The sequence below is a fragment of the Phaethon aethereus genome, assembly GCF_964289735.1.
Source record: "Phaethon aethereus genome assembly, chromosome: 6".
Taxonomy (NCBI): domain Eukaryota; kingdom Metazoa; phylum Chordata; class Aves; order Phaethontiformes; family Phaethontidae; genus Phaethon; species Phaethon aethereus.
In genome coordinates, this window is record NC_138580.1 from 10919911 (window position 1) to 10944532 (window position 24622).

At 42.1% G+C, this 24622-nt stretch overlaps 2 protein-coding genes across 3 annotated transcripts; one reads left to right on the forward strand and one right to left on the reverse strand.

The window, feature by feature from the left end:
- Positions 1-242: 242 nt before the first annotated feature.
- On the reverse strand, positions 243-9059 carry LOC309406362 (UPF0538 protein C2orf76 homolog; the record flags this gene model as incomplete). 2 transcript variants are annotated; one of them, XM_082001500.1, is made up of 5 exons in its annotated part: positions 243-352; positions 3342-3423; positions 3553-3590; positions 7131-7181; positions 8927-9059. In XM_082001500.1, 5 exons carry the CDS (start codon positions 9057-9059, stop codon positions 276-278), a joined length of 381 nt encoding a protein of 126 aa, XP_081857626.1. In that variant the 3' UTR covers positions 243-275. The 2 variants fall into 2 exon arrangements, with proteins under 2 accessions (XP_081857626.1, XP_081857627.1); XM_082001501.1 differs by lacking the exon at positions 7131-7181.
- A 2431-nt stretch (positions 9060-11490) lies between these two features.
- Positions 11491-14528, forward strand: DBI (diazepam binding inhibitor, acyl-CoA binding protein; the record flags this gene model as incomplete). The annotated part of the gene is made up of 3 exons (XM_082001502.1): positions 11491-11545; positions 13417-13479; positions 14240-14528. The coding sequence occupies 3 exons, from the start codon at positions 11491-11493 to the stop codon at positions 14311-14313; spliced, it is 192 nt and encodes a 63-aa protein (XP_081857628.1). The 3' UTR covers positions 14314-14528.
- Positions 14529-24622: the final 10094 nt, after the last annotated feature.

Here is a 24622-nt window from a genome sequence, read left to right on the forward strand (position 1 = left end):
ACACCAAGAATGTCACAGGTCAGAGATTGCATTGCCTGGATCGTAAGAGGAAAGCAAAGGAAAAAGAAATGCAAGAAAAAAAAAGACATTTATGTCCCCCAGTTTTCCTTCTCTCAGTCTAAGCATATTAACAGGAATTAATTTCTATAGGAAGGGAATTGCACTGTTTGCAAAGCAACCCTCTAGGATTTATTGATCTTTAAGAAAAATCTCATTAAGCAGAATAAGGAAAATTTACAACAGGTATGGGAAAACAAAACAATCTCTTGGGATCTTCACCAGGCCGAAACAGGATTAGCTTTGTAGTTTCTGTAATCTTCCTCACAGAAGAATGCTAATTCGGTCTCATTTGCTAGAACGAATAAAAAATTAAATATTTAGCACATCAGTAAATGAACCACGCAACAGCCAGCTATTTAGAATCTTAGAAGACAACTGGCAACTTTTTGTTTAAAGACATTTATAAATCACCACACTTTTTTTCCCCCCTCACATTTTTGCAAAAAAGATTCCAGTATTAAAGATATTGTTTAAACTTGTTAAAAAAAACCCAACAAAACACAAGAACCTAGATATATAGAAGTAAATATGTACACAAGACCACTCAAGGTTTAACACAGCCTTCAGAACTGTTTGTATAAGCATTCAGCAAATTAAGTGACTGCATTTCTAACGCCTTCAAATGCTAGAAAAATAAGCATTATTTTCTCTTTTTTTTGTGCATTTTTCTGTTAGGAAAGGGAAAAAGAAACTATTTTTTCCATTAAATTAGCCTGTAGGTATAATAATTTAATACTTAGAGGATCAGTAGAATATTTTACAGATCACTTTACAGTCTCCCTTGTGACCCATCAAAATATGTGTCTGAAGAAGTTAATTTTTTGCCCTGCTGATGACTAATTCATGAGGCTTCAACAATATGCAAAGTGAAAGACACAAATTGGCTTCTCCAGCAATACCTTCAAATACCTCTAATTATTCACAGGGGATATGGCAGAGCTAAAGGACCCACAAAGGTTCAGAGCAGTCACAATTCTTTCAACCCAGTAGGTCAAGGACTTCCTCTTCTAAAACAATAAGTCAGCAACATTACTAATTCAGAACAGAGACAAATCTGATGGAAAGCCTTCACAATTATTAAACATGGAATTCTTTAAGGTGCTGAGCCAATAAGTTCCACATTCGTTTTTTAAATTAAACCTGAAGTTAATGAAGTCTGCCTGTGTTAAAAAAAAAAAAAAAAAGAGAGAGCAGAAGGGGTTTTAGAATCTCAACTAGAAAACAGACAAGACTGACTGCAATGAATACTGAACACTTTATTAACATACACCCTTGCTCTTAAAAAAAACAAGTAAGCATTAACTTTGCTGACTAGATAATAGCTGTAATAATAATCACTACCACAGAGACTTTCCTGAGGATACTTATCTAATGTCCTTGTAATTTATAACTCTCTAGCCCAACACTGTGAAGTGCCAAGGGCAATCAACTGCAGCTTAGAAAAAATGTTCTGTGTGTCTCAGAATTTCCCAGATTTTCTAATGGTAATTCTCTGTTCTATTCTAGTAATTCTTGTCAAGACTAGATATTAGAAAAACATAATATGTCAATAGGAAACTTCAAATATCAGTGATTGAAATTAAACTGTACAAAATGAGGACTAGTGGTATATGCTATCATACTTCCTTCATTTACACTTTTCCGTTTCTTGTTGAAGAAGGAGGGACTTCTTCAAGATTTTACTACAAAGACCCCACTCCTAACTTACCTAATTTTCATATCAAGATACGCTGGAACATATCAAAATTCAAAATGGTATAATGGCACGCTGTATTTTACAAAGCAAGAGTTTTTCTTTTCTGTCACAAATACCCACTACATACTAATGACTAACAGTTATTCGGGGGCGGGGGGGGAAGCAGCTTTAAATTATTTTCTGCCCCAAATAAGCCACCCTGGGTGAACAGGCTGGTCTATTGTGATTTCCTTTTGCTATAACATTTACTCTGATGTTTAGACACCTTTTTCAAGATCACATCCAACTGTTTCACTGTTGTAGCTACAAACCTAGTTTCAAAGATGGGCAATATACAAAAATATTTATCAGTACCTTTTTGAAAGAAGGCAGCTCTGGACAATATCATTTCTAACTCAACATTTGGCACTGTCATCAGTCCCTGTCCTGAACTGCATTGCCTCTTATGCCTTAGGTAAATAAAAAAATCATGCTTAAGTGAATCTTCTGCTAACTAAATTACAAATCTGTCAGACTTGAGTGCCAGTAATCCTCCTTCCTGAGGAACCTTTCCCCCCGCCTCCATATAAAAGACCTGGTTTAGTGCAAACAGCCAGAGAATAACCATCACTCATACCATAGGAACACCCAAAGATCTTTAGGAAAGGTATACTGAGACCAGCTGCAGTGCACTCGAGAGAAAAACATTAAAGAGACATCCCAAGTCACTTAAAACTGGGAAGTAAATGGCAGGAAACAAAAGAGCCAAGAACCCTCTGAGAAAGAAATCCCATTCACTAGCTGGGGAGCAATCAGAGGACATCAGGAACAGGACGGAGCTTTCTCTGCAACACCCCTGCACTTAGAGCGCAGGCAGTTATGCGTTCCAGCTAGGCAAATCAGATTCAAATGAGTGAATGTCCATACCAAGGTGGAATGCAACTACATCCCTTAAGTACCCTGCTGCCACAAAGCCATTCAGCCGCATTTATGAGAAGCCCAAAGGACATCCAGGGACCATCAATTTTATCATGACAGACATTTCTTTACATTATTACCAAAAGACATGCCCTATATGTAGTCTCCTGTCAAAATGTGAGAAATCAGGTCAAGTTTCAAGTCTTTGCTATGTTCAGCACATTCTCTAAATGGTACTGCTTGAGCTTTCCTGAGCAATCTGGCTATCAAGCACTGTATGCTGCACATTAAACAAATCTAATCTTATTTCATTATTCCATGCTGGTTCCACTACTTACATTTCTAACCAAAACATCAGTTTAAATGTTACTGATAAGACTAAGCAGACACGGTACTAATAACCTATCTGTCAATCATTTAAAATTACTCTCAGCAGAATTATAAGCATACCCTCTAAAAATCACAATTTGCATTCTGAACATTTGGAGTGCAGATACCCGCTGCCCTCAGTCCAATGATTTGAATGTACATTACCCCCCCTTCTCCCCTGAATAATTATCAAGTAGTGTAAAGAGCATCAGGAATAGCATTTACTTTTCAGCAGGCTATCCAAACATAATCAGCCAGTTATCAGTTTAATGACAACCACAATGAACAGCACCTTCAGTCAATACAAATGTACTCCTACCTACTCCAGCTGCTTTCAGCGTACTGTCTTCTTTCAAAATCAGTTTGTCATCATCTTCCAAACTCACTACAAGTTCACCAGTCTACAAATCAGAGAACCAGAATACAAAGATGAGAGTAAGAACTGTCTCTGCCCCAGCCTTCTCTGACAGTGCAGAGATATGCCTGCATTAAAGCATGTAGAAGGGGAAGAATACAGCTAACCACCATACCTTAGATTTGTGTGCTTGGTGAATAATCTTCATTGTATCTGAAAGAAAATACAATGTTTTCCTAAAATAAGGCTTAATAGGCAAGTAACACTGAAAGCTGTACTTGGGGAAGGAGAGACAAAGGGGTAAGGTTCAAAATCTTTCACTAACAACAATTTTGATTCAGTCTAAAAGAGGAAAAAATGTCTTAATTTTCCAGTCCTGCAGCCACAGTCTTAAACCAGTCAATGTAACAGTAAGGTACCACATCCTATTTGGCTTTCGTCTGCTGGCTGAATTACAATAACTAACTAATGACTATCCCAATTGTCAGTAAAAACACATCAATTTAAATGCCAGTTAGGGCAGGACAAACAGCAGTTAGGCACTGTCAACTACTACAACTAAGTTGATAGGCAGCAAGTGATGAAGATACAATAACCTGACTACTTCAGATCAGTCCTTGAGATTTTCCTTCTCAGGAAGAAAGCACCCATGTAGAAAGTGAGTTAAGTCCATTTTCCATGAACACATACAGCCTCTCCTCTTTTTAATGCTATAACCTCTTCAATACTAATTATCTCTGACATGTTTTCACAGTGTAGCACTTTAAGAAATTATACTATACAAAAAAAGAAATATTGTTTTCCTCTGGCAATGTGGGCAGGGCTTTGTTAACAGAAGTGAAAAACTGGGGAAAATAATGTGGTCACTAAAGCAACCAGCAGAGTGCAAAGATCCAGAGGGAACGGAAGTCAGACAACGCCCATGCAGCACTAAAAAAAAAAAAAAAAAAGCCTCAGTGTTTGAACAAATTCAGAATAACACATCAATCCCTTCCCAGCAACGAGGCAAAAAACTGTTCTGTTGTCCTGCTCATTTTCTGTTCTAGTTTGGTTTTGTGCATTAACTGAACACAACATCTTGAAATAGTCTCATAAGAGAAGGATGCACGAAAGTTAAATATATGCTAAAACAACTTTCAAACTACAGAGAGCAAGTATTCAGCTGTTCAGAATAGCAGAGATCACATTCCCATTCAGTAGTTTGCTTCCACACCACTCCGGCCCATTTTGAATGTTTTATTTAAAACATTACAGAAGGTCAAAACTACTCTGTATTCCCACTGCAGAGGTCACTGAAAAGGCAGTCTTGGCATGCTGTACTCAATTGCAGTATTAGAAGCAAGACACATTGCAGTTCCCAGATCCATCTTGCATAGAAGCATTGCAAAAAGACCAAGCAATCACAGCAAAATATATTGCAGTCATGAAACCTTTCTACCACAGCAAACACAATCCAGCCTCTGCCTGTTAGTTTTAAGCTTCTCCATCTACTTTGTCACATCCCCTTTTCCCTAGTCTTTGCTCAGTCATTCTCTGAACTATTGTCTCAATTTTACTTCTTCACAGCTCCAACACAGGCATCCAGCAGTTTACCATGTCTTCATCTGAGCTATTAGTTTCCCTAACTCTGTTACAGAGATGAAACTACAGTCTCTTCACATCCTACCTAAAAAGGCTTACATGTCCTCTCAATTGCCTTTGCTATTTCATCCCAATTTAGTCCCACTCAATCATATTCCCAGATTTGTTACCTTTCCTTTTCTGGTAATAGATCTTCTGTAACAACAGATAAGAAATCACTTTCTAAATCAGATTCTGTGAAGTATCTAGCATATTGCTCCACATTCATGGAAAAAATAAATAAATTGAGAAGCAGCTTATGAGACAAGTTGGCACCCAGGCTTCCATCATCAGTGAAAAGATGGCAATGACAAGTAGGAAGATGAGAAGATTGACTGAGAAGACTTCTAGACCAAGGACAAAAATGATGTGTACAGAGAAATGAAGAGAAAATGGAAGTCATAAGCTTTGAGATGTGAGTTAGAGCACCAAGCCAAGAGGAAAAATGTGATGGAATTATAGATGATACCAAGAGAACAAAGTGGTGCTGGATTCTGGAGAGAAGGATGCCAAAACAAACACAAGGTGAGAGACAGACAGGTCCAACTGAGATTTCTGGTGCTGCCAAACAAAGCATAAGGAAAAATCTCACTCTTACTAGCACTAATCATGCAGAAGTCTCACTGTGCTTTCATCACCAAAACATAAGAAAGACAGTAGAGCACATAAGAGATGCCAAAAACATGAACCTGGATGATTCACAGCCTGAGGGGAAGGTGAGGAACTTGGCTTTGATTCTTCTGCGTGAAAATTTCCAGACAGCTAGCACCATCCCACTAAAAGTACGCGCCCACTTAACTGGTGTAACAGGTTTTAAAGTTCTGCACTGTTTTTCACCCACATTATGCTCAGTCCTACACAGCATAATCAGGTGCTCAGCCACAACATATGCCTTGGAAAAAACTACACTGATCCTCTAAGTCATGAAAGAAACTAGCAGCAGGGATAGGCAGCACCAGGAATACAACTGATAGCAGCAGTCATCCATAGGGACCCCCTCATCTAGCCAAAGCCACAGATACTAGGAAGAGGAATGGCACCTTCAAATTCAAACTTGCAGTTACCTAGATTTTAAGACCTTAAGTATATACTAAAAAGAATAGTAAATTCAAGTCCTTGCCACTGATGCATCGTAAACCTTAATCCCTAACTCTTTTTTTCCCTGCTTTCATTTTACACTTTCTGTTTCACCATAAGCAAGAACACAGAATGAAATGCTTGGCGCTTTTTTTTTTTTTTTAATAGACAAATAGAGTCTATTACCATTCACATGTATTAAGTAAGTTCCTCATGCAATTCTTTGAATCACAGTAGTGGAAGGAGTTTGTCAACTCTAAGAACATGAGATGAAGAGGATCACTTGCAGCAAAACTCCAAGGGAACTTTCAGCATTGCCAAGTTTAGGAAAAGATACGCTACTGACATCCCAGTTAACAAACTCCAAGCAAGGAAGTAATTTAGTCTATTTTGAAAGTAAATTCTGTCCTAAACAGATGAATTGCACATGTTCAAATCTTCACAGAAAGGAAATATACACATAGCTTTACATTAGAGGATAAAGTCAGCCTGAATTTCACACCAGGCTATTCTATTGCATCAGCTTGTATTTAAGAGCTTTCGTATCTACTTTGAGCAAAGTTCTGCTGCTTCTCTTGTCGTGTAAATTATTTAAGTATGTAAGTCTTAAGCATTTTTCATTTATTGCCTTCAGCTCCCACCTCACCATTCTTTCTGACTTCACAATTAGTAAATAGATACTGAAATACATAAGCACATAAAGAACTACAATTTCAGATCACAAGCTGTTCACTAGAATAAAATCAGAGTTAAAAGGCACTTATAAAACTAATAAAAAATTGATACCAAAACCCATCAGTACCAATTAGTAAATAATGTATGTAGCCTAATTCAAAGATTAATACAGAACTTCAAAATAATGGTCAACTTCTGTAGACGTGATCCCAGTGGCATAACTCTGGCTACAAGAGCTGGATAGAGTTGCAAGTGTAGGCAAGCACTGTCACCAGCATGAGTATTCTAGAGCAGTTGTCTTCTACATTGTATAGAAACTGGTATAAAATATTATGTCTGTGTTTTACAGGAATTAAAACAAGGAAAAAACCAAACACATACCATAGTTGTAATTTTTGAAAGGAGGAGGAAGTCCTGTTCTTGAAGGCACATCTATTAAAATAAAAGCACCAAGTTAAAACAAAGTTGTCTTCCCCCCCCGTATTTTATTTTCCATTATTTCATGCATACATTCTGAGCATCCTTGACAGCAAAATAAATCCACAAGACAGGAGACTTGTTTGAGCATTGAATACTAAAACACAACCTTTGGCTCAGATTCTGTAGTTACTCCGTATCTGATTAACTTCACTTGAGCATGAAGTCCCCCTGAACAAAATGACACATGAGGACTGTGAGTCGATGCAATCAGGATATGATCACGGGAGTCTGATCCTTCAGAAATCTGCCAGGAACATCCTGTCAATGGTTTGCACAGCATCTCTTTCCACCTTACAAAAACAGCTGACAACTGTCATTCATAACTGAATTGTTCAGTAAGCACAACCATGTGAACCAGCCACAAAAAAGGAAGCCAAACTGTAGAAAATTAACTCTTTAGCCCCATGCAGGACACAGCCCATAAGCCGCTGCAAGAACAGTTACACCTTCCTTGGTGCCAGTGTTCCCAGTGACACCCAGGGATTTAACCAGGGCCTTGAAAGGCCCAGCCACTTGTAGGGTGCTCAGCAGCAAGACAGCTGAAACCATAATTTCATCAGTAGTTTAACAATTTGTCTCAAACTCCCCCTTCAAAACAGATTACAGTAAAGGAAGGAACCTCGCTGCTTTTGGACCAGGAACAGCACCATACATCCATGTGTGGAATGAAGGTTCCAAAAAGTCTTGTTCAAGACACTAGCATTGTCTCAAATAACAGTGAGTTGCAATACTGCATACATCAAAAGCAAGTTTCTTAGCATTGTTTTGTATTTTATTCTTCATAACAGCAGCTGTACCATATGTTCTGAAAATGCTTGTAGTATTTTAAAAGCATCCTAAGATCTTGCCATGCCTGTCACTGTCTAGAAGCATGGAAGTTGCTGAAAACACAATACAGCTGTTGAGGCCCTGGGCAATGTCCTAGGAGTTGCTCAAATATTATCAGCTGTAACAGTTTGAGACTTGTTTAAGCTGACCTCATGCAAAAAAATCAAATTATGTTATTCTGCACCCTTTGAATGTCTCCATTTAGGTGTGTAGAAATACCCCTGCAAGATTAGGGTAACACCCTAACTACTGAGTCCCTGCGTGGGCTGGTCTCCATTAATTAACTTTTAGATACACTGTCACTTTCAACCAGGCTTCTAAAACATAAAACCCATAGATGAGTAAATCTGCACCACAAAGCTCAAGAGGGAGACAGAAACTCAGAAGCAAACATGCACAGTGAGACCTCACAGTGTCCAAAACAATTTTTCAAGATCCTCTCTTCTCACAAATAACAGACTTGTGTTCCCACATTCCACATATTGGTGCAGTTCCTAAGGATCAAAGGCTCTCTAAATTCTATTAATTTACTCCTGTTAATTTATGAATAGCTGCCTGACAGCACCACTCAAGGAGCCCGAGGCACTAAGCCAAATGCAGCAATGCTCTGGTCTCTTTTTGACTAAACACAGGGATTTGGGCAGGGGGAGTAGTATTCCCAAATTTAGGCATGGCACATTGACCATGGAAGCCCTTATTAACTCCAGACCTCTCATCCAAGGGAGGAGAGCACACAGGGGAGGTAAACACAAATCTGGCATCTCTAACCAAAGCCACAGAATTCACATTCATTTGCTCCCCTCCACTTTCTTTTGCAGAGACAGCAACACATGGGACTGAAACGAATGAATAAGACAACGGCCCCTTACCCTTCTGCACAAAAGTAATGAACTGCTTTACTGTCTGATCCAAGTTAACGCCATGATACACCACAGGTCTGAAGTTCCGGTGTTCAAAAGAGCGAACAAGACGGACTGTGATGGTTGAGCTTTCTGCTGACATGAGAATTGATTCTGAATAACCTGGAAAACATTAAAGAGAGGAATTATTGCCTTTGTGTACAAGCACAGCTAGAAAACAAGGTGCAGCTGGGCCTCATGCAAAGATTAAAACACGGCAAGAAATTCAATAGCATTTTGTCTTTCGGGACTTCACTTTTAGTATTTCTATAGAAGCAGTAACAGGATCTCAAAACAAACAGGGTTACCTAGGATATTATTGATACTGCACCCCAAATAGTCCAGTATTTGTGCCTGTGCTGTGTACTACAGCACCAGACTCCATATTAAACACACAAAAATGTTATGGAGAAATGCAAGTATGCTGTTCGGGTTTTAAGTGACTGAAGACTTCACCTGCTGGGTGAGTGACCTTGTGCTCTAAAAGAATGTACTAACATGAACAAAACCTTTTTAATATACTTGTGTTGTAAAGAGCATAATACCCTGAAAAATGCCTAAGCTCTTAGACAATGCTCATTTTCACTTCCCTACAGAAAGTGGAAAAATGTCCCCCACATACACATGCAAATAATTCTCCTGGTATACTACTACATAATTAAGGGGTTTAATTTAATTTATAATAGTAGGTCTCTAGAATGGCTCAACAGGGCTTATAGTACTTTAACAGAGAGCAGAACCTACAATGGCATCGCCTTATCAAACCGAGCCCCTCTTCAAACAAGCCCAAGCATTGTGTCATTGGGTTCTTTCTCTCCACAGGAAAACGAGCTATTTCCTACCTTGGCAATCTTCTCTGTTTTTGGTGCTGGGTGTTCCTCAACAACGTTGCTTTCTGGTCACATGCTAAACCGCCATGGCTGCTGCAGCAATGCACAAAAATGGCAGTCTAAGTGCTACAACATCAGTCAGGGGCACAACCTCTACATCTCCTATCCCTTAGCAGCCACTCCAGTCACCACTTCCAGTCCTGCAAGGGATTCTCTTATTTATTCATCCCTTTACATTCTTTTCTTGGTGTCTTTTTCTTTTTTTTTTTTTGCCTTTCTTGCTGTGGGGTGAGATTATTTTAGTCCCCCACCATCATGCAGGTATCAAGGTACCTTCCAGTCTTTGCTCTATTTGTTCTAGCTGCATCCTGACAAAGTAAACCTGCAATATTTTCTTCGAATACTTTCTGCAGAATGGGGACACAGGCCTTCCACATCACAAGGCAACTTGCTTTTACATCCCCTTTGTTAATAATTCCGAGCTCTAATTCCATTTTCATTGTAAATAAGCTGTGATACACAAATAAAAGATGCCAATCAAGAAAAGCATACTCCTCTGCATCTGAAAATAACTAGATTTGTATTAAACGGAGAAGGCAGATTTCTTTTTTTTTATGCTATTCCACATGGGGTCAAGATCTAGAGGACATAGCGCAGAGTAAAGAAAGGGAACAGCGTTCAATTCACTTTCTCCTCAGCAGCATGGAAGAACATTGTAGGAATATAGATTTGGGAGCACTGACAATGAGAAATCGCCGTTTTTCCCATTTATTGTCCTGACCCAACAGACTGATCCCATCTAGGGCTCGGACAGGCGCTACCCAGCACCTCCTCAGGGACAACATGGCAGATTCTCCTCAGGGCCGGATCAGAGGTGCCGATGGTCACTATCTTTTGTGAAGAAAAACCTCCCCCGGGCCTGCCCGGCTCCTGCCTGCCGGCAGCAGCACCAGGACCCGCGGCGGAGCGTCGACACACCCCAGCACATCTCCCCAAGACCGAGCAGCCTCCCCTCAGCCCTCACACCGCCCCCGCCCCGCCCGAAAGGGACCGATAAGGGCCCTCAGCCTTACTACCGACTCCCCTGCCGACACTTCCGGGTCTTTCTCTCCTCGCCCCGCCTCACACAGCCTCACCAATCACGTCCTTTCGGTCCTACCTCCACCGCACCGACGGATTGGCTGACAGGCACCCTGTCCCCGCCCCCTCCTCACTCCTGGGGCAGGGCGGGGCTGCCCTGCCCCCAAGCCCTCACTTCATTGGGTAACGTCCAAGGCCCACCCCTCATGCTGACGAGCATCGAGCCCCTCCCCCCGAAACCCGCCCATCCCGCGCCGCCCTCTCATTGGTCTTTTGCCTGGCTTCTCCCCGCCTCCGGCAGGCGCCGATTGGCGCCGTGTTGCCCGTGACGCTGGGATTGGCCAGCGGGCGCTCTGGCGAGGGGTGAAGTGGCCGAGCGGCGGGGGTGGCGCGGCAGAGGCTAGTGGTGTCGCGATCGCCATCGTGCTGGGCTCGTCGCCATGTCTGAGGTACGGGCTGTGCTTGGGTGGGTGGGGCGGCTGTGGAGAACTGGGGGGTGGCGGGCATTTCCTTTCTGCGTGCTCACCCCCGGTCTGCCCGGGGTCTCCCCCTTCCCCCTAGGCCGCGTTCCAGAAGGCCGCCGAGGAGGTGAAGCAGCTCAAGACCCAACCCACGGACCAGGAGATGCTGGACGTTTACAGCCACTACAAACAGGCCACGGTGGGCGACGTGAACACGGGTGGGTACCGCCTCGGTCCCCCCCGCCGGGCGGGGAGGTGGTGGCGGCCGGGCAGCACCGCCCCGCTCGGGCCCTGCGCCCCCGGGGTGGGGGCGATGCGGTTGCGGCCTGAGGCTGAGCTGGAGGCACTTTGGAAGGCGAAACCTCTTCCCTGTTGCGTGCCTCGCTTCCTGCAATCCCGCAGTTTAGCAAAAATGACTCGGTACCGGCTTGGCATGGATTTATAGGCAGGCAGGCATAAGCCGACCTGATAAGAGTTTGTGCAACTTTGGGTTTTAGGTTAACCCAGTCTCAGTTGTCTAAATTGTGTAGCAACAGTCTGAGAATCCTTTGTGTTAGCTTTGTGCAAATATTGGGTTTGGGATTTTTGGAGACCTCTTGACCAAGTAGCAGCCTAGGTCAAGGGATGCTGCTTTAATGCAAGCACTTCTCAATTAAGCTGGCTTTAAAAGCAAGGCAAACTATACAAGTGTGGAATTGCAATACCTGGAGGGGACAGTTTAAACTGGATTGGCTGCTAAAAATAATATTGGAAAGCCAAAACAGAAGAAACCAATGCAGATGTGTGTAACAGGAAGAACTTTTATGACAGCTGTAATTATATATCATATCTTGGAAGGACTGTAGCAGAAACATCTCCATGGGTACACCATGCAAAATCTCTCCTGCTCCTTCTGTTGCTATACTGCTGTCACTGGCAGCTCAGCCTAGGAATAACATTGAGAATGAAGCTTGTCTCTGTTGACCTTGTGTAACATTTGAGTAACTAGAATTAGAAAGGAAAAAGGTCATTTGTTTTGAGTGCTGGCCTCCTGACCCAGTTGCTGGTGAAGTTTATTGGGTGTTGATTGGCTTCAAAGTTGGCAGTGAAGTGTATGGGGAATGGTAAGTATGGGTGCTTGCAGTTTCTCTTTCCCAAGATGGACAGCATTGAGGGAGAAAAGAATTGACTTTGCTTTTAAGAGATGATCTTTTGGTGTGGCTGGACCTTACCATTATTAATATTTGCCAAAGTGAAATGGTGCTATAGAGCTGTTAATATACCAACATTTCTGTAGGTCCCTGCATTCTTGTGAAGCAGTAGCTAACGGGAGTTGGCTAGAAAAGCAATCTGTGTAAGAGTGAGCTAATAGGGGTTTTTGTTGGAGAGAAGTGGAGCTGCCAACTAGCTCTGCAGGTCACAGTGCCATGTGAGTAGCGTAAGGGTATTTTTGTGGCTACTGTACAGGCAGCTGTCCAGTTCCATGTTAATCCTAAGAATTGTCCTTAAGGAGACAGAGAAGAAGTAAAAACACAGAGGGGGCTTCATGTGAAGAATAACCATAAACACATCCATATCTCATTCACTCTTCTCTCTTTGGCTACTATGTGGCCTGTAATGGAGTGAGTTAGAATTCAGTGCTTATACCTCTAGTGGCAGAACAAATGAAGAACTGTAAATTAGAAATATAACATTAACTTGATGATAATGAGTTCTAAGCTCTTCTGTTAACTTTTGGTTTCATGTCTCTGTGTGTAATGGACCTTAGGGCATTTCTGCTTTACTTCAGAGCTGATGTTCTTTAATCAGATAGCTCTCATGGAACAGCAGTCTCTTCAGAAAGTACAATAAAACCAAATCGTGCTATTTGGTGCTCTTCTGCTCAAATGCTGCTGTCTTAAGGGAACTTGACAGAGAATTGCCACTCTGTTGCCACTGACAGCATTCCAACATGCTCCCTTCAGCATCAGAGGTGATCTCTTGACTACGGGAGTAAGAGCTGCAGAGGTGAACCACTGTATTTTATTGTAGTTAAGAGATAAATAGCCTTCAGGAAAGGAGTAAGTATTACCACACAGACTAATTCTGCTGCTTATCCTTCCTCTCTCAGACCGCCCTGGTATGCTGGACTTTAAAGGCAAAGCAAAGTGGGATGCCTGGAATGCATTGAAAGGTAAGTGTCTAATTAAAACATAAAAATGAATTAATAAAACCACAGGCAAACTAGTAAGAAAAGCGCATGTGGTTCAGCAAGAAATAAAATAGCATTGCTGTATCAGACAAGAGTTCTAGGAGTTCAGAATGCCATGACAATAAACTCTTACTTTTGATTACCTCTGCAAGGCAGAAGTAATTGTGAAAAATGTAGCCTGTTGTGAAAGGCAATTAAGGTGCAAAATTCCCAGATGGCCCAAGATGTTACACAAAGGAGAGCTGTAGCAGCAGCGGAAACCGAAATCTGTTTTCTAGGTCCCAGCTTAGAGCCCCAGAGAATGAGCTTTCTCTTGAGTTGTATTTCCTCTAAAGTTTTCCTAACTGGAAGATGCAGCTGGGTTGTGCTTTAAATGAGGAGCCAAACAAGTGGTCCAATCTATGAAAATGGGTTTTTTCCTGGTGTTTTAAGGAGCCAGGAAAAATACATCTAAATGCAGTCTAAGTTGATTGAATGACTTTCCTGTAATAATGCTGAATGGGCTTAATAGAACTAATATACTATTTAGTTGCTGTTTATACAAATGTAACTTTTCTTCGAAACACTGTTTTCTCATGACTGCTGAACACATTTGTTTAAAACTTAATACTAGATTCACAGCCAAGTGACTTTCTTAGCTCTCTGGTCACATGTGGCTATGTACAAAGACTTGTGACTTTCATGCAAAAGGTATTTTAATCTGTAAAAGGTGTCTGACTGCTTCTTGTGCTATATCTTTCAGGAATGTCCAAAGAAGATGCAATGAAAGCTTACGTAGGAAAAGTGGAAGAACTAAAGGGCAAATACGGCATCTGAGGACTGGATATAGCAGCCACTCACACACCTGAAACATGCCTTATTTCTAATACTGTGGAAAACTGAGAATAATTTAAAATACTTAGTATATTATAGTCGGTTCTCCTCATGCCTGTAGTTCAGGGGGAGCAGTGTACCTGCCTAATGTACTGACATGTTACAAATTCCTTCTGGGAGCAAAATCTGGAACTCATTAAAGTGCATTTGGTACTTTAGCTGTTGTGATGGTCATCCCTTGGAGATTATTCTGAGCTCATCCCTTAATTGCCATGCTGCAGCTGTCAAACACTTCTTTGTAAGGTGCAAGCTGAGCTTTCCAGTCGTTGTGCCACTAGAGGGGGCTCAATAATCTGCATTTCGTGTGCTGCGGGCACCAAACCGGTGACACACGATGGTGCTTTGTGTCCTTTCTCATGTAGATAAATGGCAACCCACAGAAGCTGGAGCACCACAACGATTCTTGTGAAGAGGCTAGGTCTAACGCTGTGTATACTGAGAACAAGGTGCTTGATATTTGTTGCCTGGGCCTTTCAGAGACTTACTCAACAATTGTCAAATCATCTTTCATAAAGCACTTCTTGGAGATGTTATTCCCCAACAACGTCAGGGTTCTGGAGAGAAGGCAAGTGCTTGGCAGCTGAACACAAAACGTTCCCTGTGAAAGAAAAGGCTCTGCAGACAGCAGAGTTGTTAATGCCCTTGATACTTTATTGGTGTAAATACAGAGTGCTGGTGTTGCCATGTACTGAGGCTGCAGTGAGGGGTGAATCAAGTATAGACTGGCTTAACACTTACAAGGCTGTTCAAACAGGAAGACTTACAGTGATCATCAGCAAAAGCTTTATACAAAACACAGTTGTGACCATCTCTAGTAGGCCTTGAGCTATTTCAGTCTGCCTAGCATAGTCTGTTAAGAGTTGCTGAGACTAGAAAATGAGACTTTGCTTTTAAAATGTGGCGCTGAACTATTCCAGATGGGACTTCATTCTCGTATGCTCCAACCTTATATGGGGAATAAGGCATTCTAATTCCCGCTGTACTGGTTAGCATCTGAACAGGTGAGGACTTCAAATCAAATGGTCTTCAGACATCCTATTGATTTATAGAAATACGTAGGGATGAGACCTATCATTATGTATCTGTCTAGGTAAATACATAGTTCTGTACTAAGTTACAGGGGCTTTGCTGTGTATCTAACTTGTATTTTCTTATGCCACTGGTAAAAGGTAGGGATAACTTTACCTCACATGCTTTCAAAAACTGTAACTTCCCCCTTTGCTTTTGTAATGGAAAATGCTCTTGCAGCTAGTTGTTCACACTTTAAAATGTGTTAGGATGAAAAAGGGCTTGTTCCCTGTTTTCATAATGAAAAAGCTTGTTTATTCTTGTTCTTATGGGTAAGTAATATAAGCATTTGGGGTTTTTTACCTTTTCTTGTATCCTCAGTTAGTTACTTGAGATTGTTAATTACATTCACCTTGCAAAAGGGGCGTAAGAGCAGATGTTCAGCATAAGATATGGTTTTAGCTCTTTGCCAGCCATAAATCCCACAGCCAGCTCCATCTTCACAGCTATATTTTGTGAAGCTGGTTATTCTTGGAGGATTCTGGCAAGCTATAGCAGAATGTAGCTCATACTGGCAAATGCTCCCACTTCTGCTCTTATTTGCTGGAAGCTGATACACTGTGAGCATGCTGTGCTTTGCTAACATGCTTTCTGTCAAAACAGGTGTTTCCAGAATTTTTGACTGCCAGAGCAGTGGAATTGGATTCTGTCTAAAGAGCGGGCTGGGAATAGCAAGTTCTATATCCTAGTCCTCATTTGGCTTTATTTCCCCTGTGAGACTTAACTAATTGTTACAGTGCTGCTCTCTTTTCTTATACCTGTCTGACATTAGGAAAGCATCGCTGTGTACACAGTGTTTATCCCAGAGAGGGCTTGGCCAATCAGGCTTTTTTTTATTGCCTTTTAATTACAAATAGTGCCAGCCTGTACAAGTGACTGAGAAGTCTATGTTGGATGTCTTTATTTGGGTACTTCATTACCTTCCTGCTTGCAGCTTCACCTTCTTAGGAAAGTAACATCAGTGGTCTTACTATTTAGCTTGCCCTTTGAGAATGACTCTCCCCTTCAGAAATCAACTGTGCATTTTGGGACTAAGCTGAAAAATTCAAGTTGTGGAAGAGCTATGCAGTAAGAGATTGTACAAAAGGCACTAAGGCAGAAACAAAGGTACTGATGTCTGTGCACAGTGTTCGTGATGAAACAGTGACACAGAAGTTGGCTGCACAGCCATTAACTGTTGGTGTTACCACTGCAGGGAGAGTGTTGAAAAGGACTGGACTGAGTTGGGGGCTGGTTGCTCAGCAGCAGGGTGAATGTCTGTAAATGCATGGGATGTTGGGCGGTCTGAAAATGGTGCTGACTTACTGACCACATAATTCTTGCTGGTATAGAGTATGAGACTCCTGGGCTGCATAAATAATACTTAGGCAGTAGTGATGACAAAGCAGTGGTGGCTTAAGGACATCTACAAACAGATTTGTAGGTAGAGGTAATTGCTTTTATTAAACTAATAAAGTGGTAAAAATAGGCAACCATTAAGGTATATAGCCTTGAGATTTGAAACAGAAGCAGCAAGCCTTGAACTAAAATAACTTCAGAACCATTACACTGCCTGTAATAAGGTAGACTTGAGGAGGGAACAGATGCCTTTGATGGCTGGGCAGCGCTGCAAAACAGGGGATTGTTCTGATACCCGTTCAGGGAGTTGCTGCTATTTCCTCTGTGTTAGATCAAAGAAAGGCCAGCAACATCCTGAGCCTTGCAGTATTTGTGAAGGGAAAAAGACGTGCGCTGAAACAAGGCCAACGCGCAGGAGGTCAGAGGCCAGCTGGCACGCATGCACTTGGGTCTGGTTTGCTGAGTTTGCAGAGTGTGCAGGACGGAATCTGGACTTTGGATATGGCAATAATAAATGTTAACTTGCGTCTGTGATAAGACAATGTTCCTTCTATCGCACTTCTACTATTAGTTCTTGCAGAGAGAAACTAGTTGATTGGTACCCAGTGCAATTAGAGATAAGCTGGAAATGGGGTGTTGTTTTCCTTGTTTTTTTTCTTGTGGGTTTTGCTTGCTCTTAACAAACATATGTGAAGGTGCAACACCCCTAGCACAGATTTAACGAATCAGTATTGGTGTGCTGCTTAAGGCCCATAACAGAGTTTGCAACCCTGCGAAGTTAATTTTTCTGTTTGACTACAGGTAAATACATAGTTCTGTACTAAGAGGCTGACTGCAGTGTGCAACTGTCTTTCTGTCAAAATTCTTCTGTCCTCATCTGGAATGATCTTGTTTCACGATGCAAGTATTTTAACCTTTGAACTTATTTGACCCTGACGATACTGTTAAAATGAATGACAATTGTATTTGCTGCTGTTCAAAATATTTGCTCTGCCCCCCTGAGTGTTCAGAGCAAACAATATTGGGCAATATCAGTTTGGGGTGACTAGGCATGTGAACTGTCTTATGCGATTGGTGGGATTGATTATAAATCGGGGGAGACAAAAAAGAAAATGCATTTTGGCTTAAATAGGTTTAAGCTGTCAGCCAAAAAGGGTTATGCAGACTTCCAAGTTGTCAAAGATGCTTAGGGGTAAGACAAGTTGATATTACATAGACATAACACATTTGAGTGAGAGTCACAGTAATAAACTTGGAAGCGTCAAAGTTGGTAGAATAGAACAAAAGATAGAATCTGATTTTTTTCCCTTACCCACAAGTATATGAAGTATCTTCAGACTCGGATAACTGGTCTATAAATTAGCCAATCTTCAGCTGCTCATTTAAAGTGCAAATAACACCAATCCACTCTAGGCATGAATCTGTCTTAATTTACAGGATGAGCTTGCATTTCCTCTGGAATCAGCATATCTGTGAAAGTTAAACACAGCTTGGTTGGGTTATTCTAGAATAGAGAATTCATGTGGAGCTTGGCTGCAGTGGTCTTTCCACCCGTGGCTATTGGGTTTTTGGTTAGTCCCAGTACACATACATGTATTTTTCAAGGTAATGCTTGTTAGAGCTGATTCATCTCTTACAACTATCCTGCCATCCAGTGTAGTTTTAGAGCAATCCTTTGCTATCTCAGGAATACCTGGAGATGTACAGAGCTGTTCTCAAAATCATTCAGTATGTCTTGCCTCTAATGTTTGAAAGCCTTCCTGTACTTTAGACTGTCCAGAGTAATGGAGAAGCCATTCAAAAATTCAGTGTCATTAATGAGCATGGGCCTGGGGAGGAACAGCTGGTCAAAATACCTACAGCTTGGTAAGCTTATGAAAGAGGTGATACGAAAAACTGCCTGGAACTTGGTATCAGTGGCTCAACAAATCCTTCTGATCCTTGTGTTAGCGAGGATTACTTTAGCTCTTAAGCACCGCTACTGCAATGAGAAGCTCTTTATTGGTGTGTAAAAGAGCCCAAAACCCTGGCACACTGGGATATTTTATGATCTCTCTGCCCAGTGAGTTCTAAGCCAGGAGCTTGTTCTGTTTGCCCAGAACGCCTCGTGCAGGTGATTCCACACCCTGGAAAGAAAGAAAATTACATTATTTGGTTAATGCAGCCGGGGAGACACCTTGTTTGTCTCCACCAAATTGTGCAAAGACACTGACTTGTACTATGCTCCCCAAAAGGCTGAGACAGTGGTATGGCATCTCCTCCTAACAAACACTGCCCATGTCAATAAGTTCTGAATCTCTGAAAGGTAAGCTCACCAGTTTAATGTACTTAGTCTTTTTAAATCTGGGTATTTAGCTGCGTTGATCTGGGTATTTACTGAGAGAAGAAACATCTATGACAGCTGAGAAATCAAATAATGTGATTTTCCCCCAGCTTATATAGGATTGAAATATGCACCCAAATGTTTCTAGTAGTGCTAAAAGGGCAAAAGATTTCTGTATTGAATGTATATTTCAAAGCATCAATTTGTCACAATGGACAGATGCAAGTACTTCGAGGTATGTCCCAAGCCAGCGTAACTATTGCCAAAGTTCCCTGAAAAGGGCTGAATCCAAAGCAGAACAAGCGAGCACCCCGTGTTGGGTCTCTGCAATGTGAGGCTGAGGTAGGTCCAGAAACTGAGCAGGAGTGGAAAAAACAATTCTTTCCAGGACACAAAAGGTGTTCCTTTAAGCCTATCTTTCTGCTTACAGTCTCTCTTATTATTCTTAGAGTTAATTGCGGTGGGGGGTAAAGTCACTGTAACGAACTGGCATATTATCAGCATGTTTCTAACCCAGCCATGAGCGCCTTAACAGGTACTGTTTGATTCAGAGGAACAATAGGATCCCAGACCTTGGCAGCGGGTCTTCTGTCCATGTCTGGCAGTGAGTGGAAGAGCCTGGGGCTGCAGGGACACGTGGTAGCCTTCCAGTGTGTAGTCTGCCTTCCAGTGGCACAGGAGAGGTGTCCAGGCAGGAGGCAAAGTGGAAACCATCTGGCCCAGGAGCTTTCTCTTATTTATGTGCTTAACTGCATCTCTTCTACATGCTAGGATCAGGCTGTTTGCTTGGCTGCAGTAGCGTGCAGTGATGGGAGGAAAATCATGAGCTAAAGTAGTTGTGATAAGGGGCTGGTCTGAGCTGTGTGAGCCTTGGTAGAACCCAAAGCCCCCTCATGTTACATATGCTGCCTGGGGCCCTATTCTTTGAGGATGACAGTGCCCGTGTTCCCAGAAGCTGCCTGTCCTGAGGAGCTTGCCAGCAACTTGCTGACTTTTTGCTCCATTCCAGAAGCTCTGTTTCAGTCCAGCTAGGCTGAACACAGCCTGAGCTGAACACAGCTTCTTCAACTTGGATTTTCAATCTACTTCTGGGGAAAAAAAAAAAACACCAGCCACAAACCTGCGAAAGGACAGTGTCATGAGACAGCTAGTCTCTTCCTTCCTCATAATTTTCTATATGCTCACTTTTTTAGGAAGATGCAAAGAAAACCATTTTGTCCCTCATGCAGGCCTTGGGCATCTCCCAAAGTCTCAGTCTGCAAGATACTGAAGATCTATTCGTTTCCAAAAGCAGGTCAACTTCTGTCTGGAAAGACACCTTGAAATAGGGATGTGATAAAAATGGGAGGTTAAATAGCTAGCCAGATCAGTTGCTATGCCAAGAATTAAAGATGTGATCCAAAAGAACTTTATTCAACAGACAAATGCATTTACAGAAGTAACCAAATTTTTGAGACTAGATGAACCTGGACTGGTGGTGACTCAGTCACTTGTGTTCTGCTTTACCTCGAAGTGAAATACTTCATTGGGTAACTGTTCCCTAAGCCCCTGGTGATTCTCAGACTTCAATCCTGAACCTTCTCCAGGCTTCTGCAGGAGAAAAACTGGAATGGATTCTTCAGTGTTAAACTTCTCATGGTTTTAAATGAACCAGATGAAACTATTTCCATGTTTTACATCAGTCTCTGGTAATTTCCATTATTTATGAACACACTTCCCTGAAAACTTTCTCTCCAGGGATAGGATGTGAAATGCCCATTTAAACAATAGAGAAAAGGGACTTTCTAAACAAAATAATGAAACTGGCAATACACCAAGAACTCTACATTAACACAGCTGAACCAAAAATACATCTGAAGTTCTTCAAAGGTCATTTACCATGTTGTTTTCATGTAGGTAATGTATTTTTCAGGCAAAAAAAAAAAAATCTTATTTTTCCTTTTAAAGAACTGAGCTCTTTTTAAACGCTGCTTTCACACACGATTTTCCAAAATAATAATCTTGAGGCATTTTTCCACAATTTCTCTTTTCTTCAAGCAATTCTGTTATTTTTAAAAGACAGAATATATTTGGCTTGTTTTGTTATGAGACAACGAAGATAAACCCATTTTTTCACTTTTAAAAGGTGCACAGTTCTAGCAGGCTTAAGTCCAGACATCTTAACCAGAAGGTATCGCCAGCCAAGCAGCAGCAGAAACGAAGTGCTAATGAACTGTTAGTAACTGCTCTATTTACCTACCATCGTCCTGCCCTCTGTGACTTCAGTTAAGAGTGAATCTGAAGTGCTGATATTAATTACAGGTTAAATTTAATTCTGGTGTATATCTTATATTTGGGCAAACTAAATTAAATACAAAATAGTAAAGCAATTTTGTATTTGCAGCAAAAGTACTGTCCCCAAACAATCCTTTTCCTCAATGAACCAGCTTGGCAAATAACTCTGTAGCTACTGAAGGATCCAAGTATGACAGGGAGCAGTTTTGATTTCAAAAGTAACCACTTTTAAGTTTCTCATTCTACAAAGCTTTTTATGCACGTGTTTACTCATGTGAGCCATACCACAGACTTTTACAGGAAAACATTATGTTGTTCAGCACAATACACCTTTTTTTTTTTTTTTTTAATTGCTAAAGTCATTAGGATGACTCACATGTTTCAAAGGCAGATCTATGCTTAATAATTTTGCTAATTGGGGGCCAAATTGCCTAATGCTTTGCAGGACTGAGCCTATGTTACAGAAAGCGTAAGTCATGTGAGGCTTTTGCCAGATAAGCGTTGGTTATTTTGTCTGGCCTGAGCCTGCATTTGCTTAGTACGGTGCAAGCAGCGTTTGTTCAGTTCACGCAGAAAATGAGGCAACAAGACCTGCTTATGCTTTTTGAGCCAAAAATGCATAAATATTGTTAAATTTGGAGCTTAGAAACAGAAGGGTGTAACAGCAAATGCATGTGATCGGTCTGAACAGTGTGATAGAGAAATGCTGGTTAACCTGTGTAATAAATATTCCAATATGTTTTTATATGCATAAAATATATATATTATATCCAAAATATTCCAGTATATTTCAATACTGGTTCAGAGCCTGGTGTCACCAGCAGAATTTTGGGGGGTTTGATCATGGGTTAGTTTACATGATACCAAGCCTGCTGGTAACGGACAGGGTACACCTGTCTCAAAGAGGGAAAAGGATCTTTGCACAGGACTTAGCAGGGCTTATTGAAAGAACTTTAAACTAGATTTGAAGGGGGAAAGAGACAAAGCCAGGCTCGCTGAAGATTAAGCCTGGGGGTGGCTCGCCAATGTTTGAGGGACGGTGTGCTAAGCGAGGTCCTTCGGTTTGCCATGTCAGTGGAGGTAGGGGATGGAGATCCATGGGGCAGCAAAGATGCAAGGGTTATTGATGTGTTAGAAACCATGGAAGCAGCTGATGAATGGTCATGTAGGAATTAGGGCTTCTCCTAAAAAAAAAGGTGGCGGGATCAATAGCCCAGCTGAAGTGCATCTACACCAATGCACACAGCCTGGGCAAGAAAAACGAGGAGCTGGAAGCCGTTGCACAGCAGGAAAACTGTGATATAGTTGCCGTTACTGAAACACGGCGGGGTCACTTGTACAACTGTAGTGCTGCAATGGATGGCTGTGAAGTCTTCAGCAGGGATAGGCAAGGAAGGAGAGGCGGTGGGTTAGGCCTATATGTTAGGGAGTGTTTTGATTGTCTCGAGCTTAATGATGGTGATGATAGGGTTGTGTGTTTATGGGTAATAATCAGGGGGAAGGCCAACAAGGAAGATATCATGGTGGGAGTCTGTTATAGACCACCCAACCAGGATGAAGAGGCAGACAAAATATTCTATAAGCAGCTGGGAGAAGTCTCACAATTGCAAGTAGTTGCTCTTGCGGTGGACTTCAACTTACCAGATGTCTGCTGGAAATACAATACAGTGGAGAGGAAACAGTCTAGGAGGTTCCTGGAGTGTGTGGAAGAGAACTTCCTGACACAGCTGGAGCATGAGCAAACTAGGGAAGGCACCCCGCTGGACCTGTTGTTTGTGGACAGAGAAGGATTTGCGGGTGATGTGACAGCTGGAGGCTGTCTTGGGCATAGCAATCACAAGATGATAAAGTTTTCCATTCTTGGAGAAGTAGGGAGGGGGGTCAGCAGAACTGCTACCTTGGACTCTGGAGGGCAGACTTTGGCCTGTTTAGGAGACTGGTTGACAGAGTCCCTTGGGAGGCAGTCCTGAAGGGCAAAAGAGTCTGGGAAGGCTGAACATTCTTCAAGAAGGAAATCTTAAAAGCCCAGGAGCAGGCTGACCTCGTGCCGAAAGATGAGCTGGCAGGGAAGAAGACCGTCTTGGCTGAACAGAGAGCTTTGGCTGGAACTCATGAAAAAAGGGAGAGTTTATGACTTTTGGAAGAAGGGGCAGGCAACTCAGGTGACTACAAGGATGTCATGAGATTATGCAGGGAGAAAATTAGAAGGGCCAAAGCCCAGCTGGAACTTAATCTGGCTACTACCATAAAAGACAGTAAAAAATATTTCTATAAATACATTAGCAACAAAAGGAGGGCTAAGGAGAATCTCCATCCTTTATTGGATGCAGGGGAAAACAGTGACCAAGGATGAGGAAAAGGCTGAGGTATTCAATGCCTTCTTTGCATCAGCCTTTAATAGTAAGACCAGTTGTTCTCCAGGTACCCTGAGCTGGAAGACAGGGACAGGGAGCAGAATGAAGCCCCCACAATCCAAGGGGAAATGGTTAGCGACCCGCTACACCACTTGGACACACACAAGTCTATGGGGCTGGATGGGATCCACCCAAGAGTACAGAGGGAGCTGGCGGATGTGCTGACCAAGTCACTCGCCATCGTTTATCAGCAGTCCTGGCTAACCAGTGAAGTCCCAGTTGACTGGAAGTTAGCAAAGGTGACGCTCATCCACAGGAAGGGTCAGAAGGAGGATCCAGGCAGCTACAGGCCTGTCAGTCGGACCTCAGTGCTGAGGAAGGTTATGGAGCAGATCATCCTGAGTGCCATCACATGGCACGTACAGGACAACCAGGTGATCAGGCACAGTCAGCATGGTTTATAACAGGCAGGTCCTGCTTGACCAACATGATCTCCTTCTCTGACAAGGTGACCAGCTTAGTGGATGAGAGAAAGGCTGTGGGTATTGTCTATATGGACTTTAGTAAAGCCTTTGACACCATTTCTCACAGCATTCTCCTGGAGAAACTGGCTGCTCATGGCTTGGATGGGTGTACTCTTCACTGGGTAAATAACTGTCTGGACAGCTGGGCCCAAAGAGTTGCGGTGAATGGAGTTAAATCCAGTTGGCAGCCGGTCACAAGTAGTGTTCCCCAGGGCTCAGTACTGGGGCCAGTTCTGTTTAACATATTTATCAATGGTCTGGACTAGGTGATCAAGTGCACCCTCAGTAAGTTTGCAGACAACACCAAGCTGGGCAGGAGTGTTGATCTGTTTGAGGGAAGGAAAACTCTGCAGAGGGATCTGGGCCAGCTG